Source organism: Hydractinia symbiolongicarpus, chromosome 9 (assembly GCF_029227915.1).
Source record: "Hydractinia symbiolongicarpus strain clone_291-10 chromosome 9, HSymV2.1, whole genome shotgun sequence".
NCBI lineage: Eukaryota > Metazoa > Cnidaria > Hydrozoa > Anthoathecata > Hydractiniidae > Hydractinia > Hydractinia symbiolongicarpus.
The window spans coordinates 19,491,218-19,502,428 of NC_079883.1; the positions used below are offsets into that span (position 1 = coordinate 19,491,218).

Here is an 11,211-nt window from a genome sequence, read left to right on the forward strand (position 1 = left end):
CAAAATCTCTTTATGTATGAATTCTCATTATCTCTATATATTCATGAGATTCACTTTCAATTCTAATTCATTTACTTATTTACTACCTATTTACTTATTTACTTATATATTTATCTCATGCAAGGATGTTTTATTTCTCTTTCCCAGGTATACTTTGATTTTACTATAAACAGATAATCACATGAAGCATATTTGTAACAACAAACATGTATTGTGACATAATCATGACCTTAAGGTGGTATGCTAGCTAAGTCACAGATTAGTGTGGGTATGGTGTAGAAAAGGTCTCTTGGAGAGTAGCAGCTTATTTGAGCAAACAATATACACACAGAGACACTCATAATAAATTTAGACTATTTTACTTAAGAAAGCAAACAACCATTAAAATATAAACATGTCATTATTACCCTGCGTAGTTTTCACATTGTAACACAGACTGTGCACATAAGCACAGGACCATGTGTATTAAATTACAGCTTATGCAAATTACACCCCTTCTTTAATTCTATGTGGATCAATTTCACACAACTTGGGCATGTCATTGAGGTTGGCCATGTTAGAACACCACTGTGTTATAGCACTTTATTTGAAAGATGAATAAATCCCTGGTAACAGATCACCTTCATATCATCCTAATAGCTGATTCTAGGATGCTGCAAGACACTGCTGCAATTCTGAAACTATATGTGTTTTAAGATCAATATAATTTTTAAATATATTTTTTATAAATGCGAAGACTGGTTTCACAAAGTCCCCATTTAGAGAGAACAAAGCAAGGGCCAAGGTAAGTACTTCAGTATGCAAGGTATATATTGTGAGAATGCTTTATATAGCTTTGAGGTTCCACTCAAGTTCCTACTTTGTTTCTCCAATAACCTATCCAAGCATTGCACCGTAGATTAGTGGTTATAGCTCTCATACTCTGTGCAGGAGACGAGGGTTCGATTCCTCTTGACGGCAATTCAACATGGGCGAGTGAATATTACCATAGTTCCGGGTTAACCCAAGCCATGTGAGGGAAATTGGGCAGATGGCTTACTGTGTGGACCGTTGGATGTTGCCGGGAGTTGTCTAGTAGAGCGCGGGCCCTAATTGGGTTTGCGTAGCTCAAAATGAGCATTAAATACTCTAGGACTCTCCATCTAAGCCATGGCCCCTCCTGTAAATAATAGACAGGGTATATCCCTCGATATTTGTAAGGCTAGTCATGTAAAATATGCACATCTATCTATCTAAGCTTGATTCCTAATTTTCACTTAATTTAAAAAATATGTAGCTAAGCACAGTGAATGAATGGAATATCAATGCACTAACTAACAGTTGATTTTCATAGTGTGAATTCACGATACGAAAAGTTCGATCTCTCCTTAACTGCATTTTATACAAAATTATGCTTGTATGATTGTGAGTTTGAAAAAGAAGTTATAGGACTTAGCTTTATTTTGTTTCTTATATACTTACAAACAATGTGGCTGACAATGACTGAAATTAAGAAAAAAGAAGGAACCACACAAGGCCAATTTAACTGACATGCAGGAATATTTGAGTAGGTGTGCGATGATTCGCACATGTAAATCAAGTAACGCATGCAATGTAAAACGTGCAAAGAATGTTACGCCTGCGATACGGGCTCCAAGGTTATTTTTGTTGCGCATTTATTTTGCGGTAGAAAAGTGGGGGACGTTTTAAATCGTGAACCCCAAACACAATGATCGAGCGTCTACTGGTATAGCAACTCTCTCAATCTTAACTTCCTTTCCTACATGTCCGAAATAGTATGCATGACTATACTGTCATTTTTACAAGCAAATATGGGCCAAAAATATGCTTTGTTTTCAAATTAAAAAAAATCTTTATCCACGTGGCTTAAATAAAACTTCAAAATTCATTTAGAAAGTTCAGCTGCACTTTAACAAAATTTTTACAGAAAAAAATTTATAACGCCCGTCGGTTTCGTGTTTACAGGCATAAAGAAAAAATCCATTAAATTCGGACATGCTATGGTTTCCAATTATTTTGTCAAATGAAGAAACTGTCTACAATTAAATCCATGATAAAATGTCTATTCCACCTGTAAGTGCAATTTTGCAGACTTGCTTCATCTGTGCTCCGTCGGCGTTCACCTCCGCATTAGTTAAGAGCCGCATGGCTGAATTTCTTGTGTAAGACCTGGTTACCAACGACGAAGGGGCCAGGCGAAAGAGATTTATGTCTAAGTAGTTCTTTTAACTAAGTCAGGAGTCGGTGAATTAGCTAGGATGGCGAGGTTGGCTATGATTAGGCTTGTTTGTGGATTAAAAGAACCAGGACTATTTAATAATTTCTGAAGTCAAAAAGTGTCCACCAAGACGAAAATCTATCGGAAGTTTTGTCTGACGACTCTCCAAAAATTATTTCGAGGGCTGTCATTGCACGCTACAAAATGGATTTTATAGGTTGATTTTGAAAACTCAATATTTATTTTTCAGGCGTCCGATTAATCACACGTCTGAAACGATTTAGGCATGTGCCAAGGCGTGCACGTGCAATCGGACGCCTCTCCTGAAAAAGACTGTAGCCTATATGAGAAAAACCCTAATCAAACTTTCTGACATCAAAATTTCATGACATGAAAGTGACATGCCTGACATAGGACAAATTAAAACCTAATTTTACATATATATATTTATAAACAATGTGTGACGATTGCAGAACAAAATTTGTATTAATTATTCTTACAAAGCCATAGCAAAAAATGGCCTGAACAAACAAAAAAGAACATGATCAAATGTTTAATGTGCATTTCCTTCCTTTTGAAGAAACATCTCTTGTCATCATGGATCTTTGCCTAATATAAATAGAATACCTGAAAAAAAAAATCTGACCATATTTGTACCTACAATCACTCTGCAGCAAGGGCTCTGCCAAATAAAATGATTTCCTGATTTCCAAACAGTCATTCAAAACACTTAGACCAAGAGTAGCCTGGTCAAACAGTTTCAAGGTATATATCCACTCGTTTAATAAACTTACAATAACAGCAACTTACAAGCAATGCTTATAAAAATTAACCTGGAATTTGCACACATATTGTAAAAAGCAGATTTCAATTTTAAAGTGAGGTAGTATGAGATGTATCACCTATTTCTATGATGGTTGCAAAAAATAACCATTAACAAAGACTAAATGTAGAAAAAAACATTTGCAGTTTCTTAATTGTGTTTATTTCATTTTGGCTAATCTTCTTAAATTGTTTTATAATTCTCAGCAACCATTTTGAATTAGAACATTTTATGGGAAAAAAACCCTTTATGGTTTAGGACTGATCTTACCTAAGGCATAAATAAACCACTACTAATTGACTACTAATTGACATAAAGCTGTTTGACATATATATTTCAACTTTGCAACCACACAATTTAAGTTATAAAACACTAACTAATGCACTTGAGTGACTTTACACTGTAAATATTTACATTGCAACAAAAACCTGCACAGAAAAATTGGTTTCACTTTGTCACTGATAGTCTATTGTTAGAGTGTTTGCTTCCAGTGCGGGAGGTCTAAGGTTTAAACCCTGTCTGAGTCATGCCAGAGATTATAAAAGGGTGAATCTATCCTTTTTGCTTAGCATTCAGCATGAGAATAAGATTGATATCTTTTGGCATTTGTCTAGTTGAGTGATTGTTGTGCATACAGAATGGGGAAGATTTCAAATGATGGTATGGGTACTCGATAAATCAGGTTATAATTTATACTTAATACTTATAGAATTTTTATCTTCGATTTAGAAAGGCTATAGCTAGCTATGCATGTGGAGGTGGACAGTTGCTATGCATTTATGGATTTTTGATTGTTTATAATCTAGCTAGCTCATTGAAAAGGCAAAAAAACAAACTATTTACCCAGTATGTAAATAGGTTTTTTCCAAATTAAAGATAATAATATAAATAACCCTGTTGGAGGTAGAAATTACACTTTGGGGTATCGTAGAGCAGCTATATTACATTATAATAGGGTATCATCTCTGCGTAATCTGGCTAGCTTAAGGCTAGCAGCCCTTTTTCATGAAGATAAATAAACAGAAATGGAAATCATTACCAATGACAATCTTTAAAAATTGTCACCAGAGGACGACACCAGAGGAAAATAAAATAAAATAGAATGGAAATTAAAAAAAACACGAAAAGGTTAGCGTCCAGGAAAGTTTAAAACATTTCTTTTCCTTCGACTTTCTTAATAAACTTGCATATTTAGGTAGGGCAGTTAAACACAAAAAAGAAACTAATAGCTACTAGCTGAAAATGGAGATAGAGACTTTCGTTTTAGTTTTTGCGTCGCCTGTTTGTCCCGCCTCACATTTTATTTCGGAATTGATAAATAATACTGTCCCGATTTATTTGATCTTTCCGATTTGTCTGATTTATAAAGCACGCGCAGAAGGAGAGCGTGTTTTGTGTGAATAATATAGAGTTTGATGTTTTTTGTTTAAATTTGTTGAATATTTAACAATCTTAAATAAAAAAAATCATATTTCAATGAATTGCGCGACGAATGTTCATCTTTAGCAGATGTGAAGGAATTTTAAAAAGCGAAAGATGCCTTAATATAAAAATTCAATAGCTCACAAAACTCTTTACCAGCTGAATGGAGATTGAAAGTTTCTACTAAAGACAAAAAACCTACCGCAGGGGAGAAAAGGTAAATCCATAAAGAGGAAGTTGTTAAAGGAAAGGCGAGCAAAAAATTATATCATGGCGGCCAGAAAATAAATTTTCAGCGAGAGAAAAGACATTTTTAAAGAATTCACATGGCTGTATGGGGTGAACATAAGTAGGATTTGGATGTACTTACCAGTAAACATAAAAAAAAACAATGACTTAAAATAACCAAGTATACTTTACGTACTATAGTAGTAACAGCATTTTACAACTTTCGTTTGAACTTTTAGAAACTTAAGAAATATTTTTCATGACCAAAAACAATTTTTTTTTTATGTTTTGAATCCGTTTTCCACAATACGACCAGCTTCAAACGACAAAGTTTGTTGTGATGAGATGGCGCCAAATTTGATAAATATACAGACCGGAAACATTAAACAAAAATCGAACGCAGAATGGTGTTTTCATTTTTAGTTACGAATCTTTATCTTATTTTTTTACTCACAAATTTGTTTAGAAGCTAGCTAAGTAGTACAAAATAATAAAAATTGCTCGTCACATGTTTTTAAACATTTTTTGCTGTTTTAATCTTCAAATTTTTCTTGTTTAATTATTTTGTGTGTATTGATCCATGACCATTAACTTTTTTTGAATGTAGCAACTTGTTTGGCAAATGTGTAAAAATACTCAATTTAGGTGAAAATTCACTGTTTTTACGTGAAAAAAATATCAAATTTTTACTACTCTATGAATATTTTCAATATCAAAACATTTTAAGCCTTTAGTCATTTTATCATCATAGCTATTACATGTAAAATTAAAGAATAGGAAGGACTTTTTTATGAAGCAGAACAAGCCAGTAGATCTGGTCTGATCTTCAAAATTAACACTGGCGTTATAAACTATTTTTCAGCAGCCGTGCCAACGCAGTTCGTCTCTCCTTTAACAAAGTTGATACGGTGCGAGATTTTATAAACTCTGAAAATGTTGATCAACATTTATTAACTTTTTATAAATGTTGATCAACATTGTTGATGAGTTTTGTATGTTGCTACGATTTCCTATAGACATCAACATTTCTGGCAACATTTTTCAGTATTTTCGAATCATTTAATTGCTAATTCGAATGTTCTAGCACGAATTCGAACGTTCTTGTTCGAGTGTACACACGACTTGCATGAAAATAAGATCAAAACATTAAGATATATTCATTTTACAAATGGCGGAAGTCACTGCTTCAGTTCTTTGAATCCATTTTCTGGTAGGGCCTTGCTTTCTTTTTCATCGTCATCTATTACCAATGCCAGCAATAAACATGCTTTAAACACGTCAAAGATCAAAATTTCTCTTACATCCTATTTCAGCTTTAGTTCTCTGCACGTTTATGATATAAGTAAGGAAATACAACCTTTTTAAGTACTCAATCACGATATCCTCATTTGACCAATGATTGGCAGAGTGGGTAACATCAAGTGACTCGGAGAATTTTACATTTGGATGGCATCGGTCAGTCAACTCTCCATAAATAAGCTGCATAGGTAAAAAAATTCCCGACATTGATATGAAAAATGTCTCTTGTCATCAATATTTGAAATTAGTACAAATTCAGCTGCTTTCTCAATGTAAGTGGTTTTGTTTGAAGCAGTGAATTCTACTGGATTTTAATCAAGGTTTAAAATCATTTCTTCAGAAATGTTATTTTCGAACACGATTTGCGCGGGGTTTTTTTTTTTTAGTTTTCGTTCAACGCTGGATTCAATTCTATTTTCGCTGTAGTCCCACGTCTTTTGATCCACACGATTGATTTTAGGACATTCCTTTCTTATTTGATAGACAGTACAATACCATCGCCGTTTCTTACCATCTTTTCAGAACACCGAGCGCTCAATACACCGTTTCCGACGGCTATGACGATTTTCCTGCTAACACTTGCATCACGTATGCGAAAGCCACAAAGGATGGAATTTTTTTCAGTGAGTATATCAGTCCTTAGAAGCGACGGTCATCCGTCGCGACGTGCGGTTAAAAATTCGCAAAAAGTTTTCAATCTCTCTTTTGAAATATGAATTCGGGGGCCATTTTTGAAGTCCATTTTCGTGCTTCTAAAGTACTGAATTTCCAGGCTTGATAGGCAACGTCCTTTTTGATCTTCTCTGGCATAACCCGGCGTGTCCTCTTTTGTTGTTCTTTTTCATTAAATTTGGTTGTGGTGACGATGATGATGATGATGATGATGATGATGATGATGATGATGATGGTGAAGATGATGATAAAGAATAACCTAATTTTCGGGGTTAAATTAGCTATTTCGCAAGCTCAAAAGGTTAATGCGTACAAAGTTATTACGCATATGCAGTTCACACTATCCCGTTATGAAAAATTCGACACGTTTCTTTTTATATAAGAACCAGTAAAAAAATTTGACCTACTGCAACTGGCTGTTCTTGTTGTCCCAACCTTTTCACCCTGATTTGCTCTTTTTTAAAACAACTTTAGAATGCAGTTCTTATTTTGTTCTTATACTTTTTCTTGAATTTTTTTGGAATTTAGCTATGTGCTTATATGAAAAATAGTGTTTTTGGAGTCGGAAAAATCACCACAAGCAGTCGTTAGCTTGAGACTTATTTTATGGAAAAATTCAGACTGCGTTTGTGAAAACAATATTTTCAGCCTAAAACTATTATTCTTTTGTTCTTATGTTTTAGTAAAACCTGAGACTCGTATACTTACAAAATTGTATTTTATCATGAAATCCTACGCGTTTCATTAAATAAGCGCGCACTTTGTATGAAATCCTGCGCGTTTTATTAAATAAGCGTGTATTTTGCATGAAATCCTGCGCGTTTCATTAAATAAGCGTGTATTTTGCAAAGGAACGTGTTTGTGGAGATGTTATTACAGTCGATCTCTTTGAATTGCGTGCATTTAGCTTTTTAGAGTCGTGTCAAAGAATTGCCAAATTAAATCCTTTCGGGAAATTTTTTGTTTTGTTCTCTTAATTTAAACTCAGTAGTGCAGGCGGTTGTTTACCACAAGATAGGTTGACGTCTGTCTTTTGTCGTTCTTACAGGGTCCAAAAAGAAGCAATCGATGGCTCAGTCAGGTGTTACTAGGCGCTGCGTGGCAATCATCGTTGACGAAGATCAACTAGAAGACTATTCGGATTTTAAATTGGAAATCGAGGAAGTTTCAAACGGTGTTATTGAAATCGAGGACTTACAAGATGTTCAAGAGGCGGAGGGTGTCAACTTCGACGATAAATTGCTTCGTTTTCTCAATCTACGAGACGCCATTTTGATGTTTTGCTCCGATAAAATGACGGACTGCATAAACGCGAAAAGAGAAATTCAAGTAAATTTTGATGGAACGGTGATTACTCTCAACGGGGGAGTTTTGCATCAAAATCTACTGAAAGATAATCTGCGAAATAAAGTTGTGTTAGTTTCAATGAATTCAAATTACAGTGTACCCAGCATTTTGAGTGAGGTTCAAAGAAGCGTAAAAGGAAAGGGAGTTTCGAAAGCATTTGCCAATCAAGTTATCTTCGCTGTCAGGGGAATTCAATGAAAGCGCGGTGCCAGAATAAAAGGGTCTTCTTCAAACATTATGTGTTGTACAACAATATTACAAAATATTCGTTTTAATACGTACATGCGTTGACGATGATTTACTTTCCTGTTAGTGTTATTTTACTGCTTGAGTACTTGTAGTCTACCCTTCAGTGTGATGATAAAGAACTGATTAATAGTCGATTCGTAAAAAAGAAAAATGAATTTCTATCGCTGCCGTGGCGGCTTTTTGCAATTTTATAGAGTACCGTAAATACTCGATTAGGCCCTCTCCTTCCAATACGCACCCACCTTAAAAATTAAATAATTCCCATGATGGTTAATCGTGCATTTACGATATAGCAAAATTACCGTATTTCAACCTGGTATTTATAACAAACAGCCTTGTATTCAAAAGTGTCCTTATCAAGTAAACATACTTTTCTCCAACCAATGCTTAATTAACCCTATTCGGTCCGGAGTTTTTTCGAACACATTATGACCGTCAAAATGGTGGAATACACCAACGCGTGATTACTTGATGACTGTTATCGCTTTGCATAATGCACACAGAGCATTATGTAGAGTAGCATTCAATTTAACTTTAGAGGAGTTTGAAAAGCGCAAGTTAGATGACAGCAGTCAAAATATCCTTATTAAAGTAAAGTACCACAAAACAAGAAGTACGCATGGCCCAGCGGCTGTCCAAAAAGCAAGATTACTGGAATTATTTGTTAAATACCTAAGGTCACAGGTACCTCGACAGGCAAATCAGGTGTTTGTTTCTTGGAATGGAAAACCGTGGGAATCTGGCAGTGTCAGTTAACAAATACACCCCATTTGGACACGCTCTGGAGTTTACGATGGTTTTGAAATGCCGAAAGGGAACATAAACACTACGATAATACGCAAATCTATCACAACTCGCGTCCATGATCAGCAACCAGATAACGCACAACCTGTAGCTGATTTGCTTGCACATTCATTGTCCACAGCTAAGAAAGTGTATCGCCTTAGAGAGCGCGAAAAGCAAGCAGTCGCAGGAATAAACGTTATAAATTCTGTCTTTGCAAGACCAAAACCAGAATCAACACCATCCAAACCAAACAAGTGGAGAAAAGACGACGAGGCAAGAGTGGTATGCTCCGACGGGAGTTGTTTTATTTGTCAGCCGATACGACGACAACAACTTCGTGTAGTATACTGAGCAAACTTGTGCAAACGTTGTGCACTGGCGCGTGTGATTACAAACAAAAGGCATGCCATTTCTACAATACATGTTTTCGTTTGGTGCTGCGTTTAGAATACATAAATACTTCAACGATCAGGGAAAAATTGCCATTAATAGACATCTCTAAATCTGAGAAACAAATTTACGACAAAATTCGTTCCTATTTCATTTACAATGCAGGTATTCACTGCAAAGTTGCAGATACAAGTGGCAACGTTGAAGATCAAGTAAAAGTAAAAGAAAATGCCAGCTGCTTTTGAGCTTTGTCCTCCCATCGATCCATCATTTTATCAGCAGCGTCTATCGCTACTGACGTAATACCACCAACAACATCGTCTAATCTTTCTATTGAATTCTATTCTATTGAAAGCAATGAAATCAAAAGTCGCTGTTTTGACATCATAAAAGGTGGTCCAATTTCTGTTGAACGCATACTGGAAAAATTGAGTGAATCAGAAATTGGTAGAGAAATTCTGCAAAAATATAAAATGATGCAAGTCCAGACCAGGCTAAAATACGAACGATGAATGTACAGAATGAAAAAAACGGTAAAAACATTTAAGTCATGGGAAACGATATATTTTTCTTTTTTTCTTTGTTTTTGTTTTTTGACCACATAGTTTCTGTGACCGCTACGCAAATTATGTATCTGTTTTTGATGGCAGGAGAAAACGTTAAAAAATAGTATGTCTAACAATAACCTAAAGTTTTAAGGGCTGTATTGAAATTAGTTTAGTATTTTTATTAATAAAAAGATAACGATTGCTATCTATAGATTCATCTAGGGGAGATTTTCTACGCGTAAATTAAGGCTGTATCTTTCCTATACATGTCCGCGCAAATGCAAGTTTAATTAATTTCTGTTTAAATTTGTTCTGTGCTTTCTGCATCTCCATTAATGGTTTTCCGAGAATCCTTTTCAAGTTTTCGCAATAACGGCTTAAAGTTGTCAATGTAACAAATCTCCCCTATATCGAAAATGGGGCCTAAATAAGGCCAAAAGACAAAACAGCTGCATACATCAAAAAGATATAAATCTTGACATTAATAGTTATCTCAACATAGACTGAAATTACGCTTCAGTGTTTAGTAACGCTAAAAATGAATCATACGAAGGCGAGTTCAGTCTGGTTCCAAATAGTTCTGGTTATGTTCATAATTCATTTTTAGAAGATTTAAGGACATCTTGTGATGTATTTCAGTTATTCATGTTGCAGGGCATATGGAGAACTGTATAAATTGCCAGGTCCGGCAGTAAAAACTACTTCCTATTACAGCAACAAAAATTGGTAGGCTAAAGCCATTCTAAACGGTGCAACAAAAGCCAAGATATGGGTTAGGGGAAATCACGAAGTCAAGTGTAATTTTAATAAACGGTATAACTACCGTTAATTTCTAATTCGCTTTGCTTAAACGAAATTAACCTTATTTATTTTCCCGTAGCCAGACTTGACAGAATAAAAACAAGTTGTTTGAGAAGAGGAGTCGTAGGAGTCGTCTTAGCTAGCTTAAAAGGTCGTCACATAATTTACCCTACAATATAGCGCGCCTGAGGGGACAAAATTAAAAAAAAAAATTAAAAAAAATCTTTTTTCTAAGAAAAAAACGTTTTTTGATATTATAATATATAAAAATTACGAAAACATTTTTCACACAACAAACAATTTTTTTTTCTTTATAGTTGAAAAAAAATTCTGTTTTTCAATGTTTTTTTCTTTTTCAATGGCACCTGTCAATAAAACAATCAATCAAAATTTCGACAAGTATAACTGTTCGGCATTATATTCGAAAT

At 34.7% G+C, this 11,211-nt stretch overlaps 1 protein-coding gene across 2 annotated transcripts; it reads left to right on the forward strand.

The window, feature by feature from the left end:
* Positions 1-4,461: 4,461 nt before the first annotated feature.
* On the forward strand, positions 4,462-10,764 carry LOC130657652 (uncharacterized). Of its 2 annotated transcripts, none has more exons than XM_057460657.1 (2): positions 4,462-4,680; positions 7,711-10,764. In XM_057460657.1, exon 2 carries the CDS (start codon positions 9,063-9,065, stop codon positions 9,393-9,395), a length of 333 nt encoding a protein of 110 aa, XP_057316640.1. In that variant the 5' UTR covers positions 4,462-4,680; positions 7,711-9,062; the 3' UTR covers positions 9,396-10,764. The 2 variants fall into 2 exon arrangements, with proteins under 2 accessions (XP_057316640.1, XP_057316639.1); XM_057460656.1 differs by having other exon boundaries at positions 4,494-4,680; positions 7,711-8,290.
* Positions 10,765-11,211: the final 447 nt, after the last annotated feature.

Coding starts and splice junctions, on each gene's coding strand:
- LOC130657652 (XM_057460656.1), top strand. CDS start 7,731: ATGGCTCAGTCAGGTGTTACTAGGCGCTGCGTGGCAATCATCGTTGAC.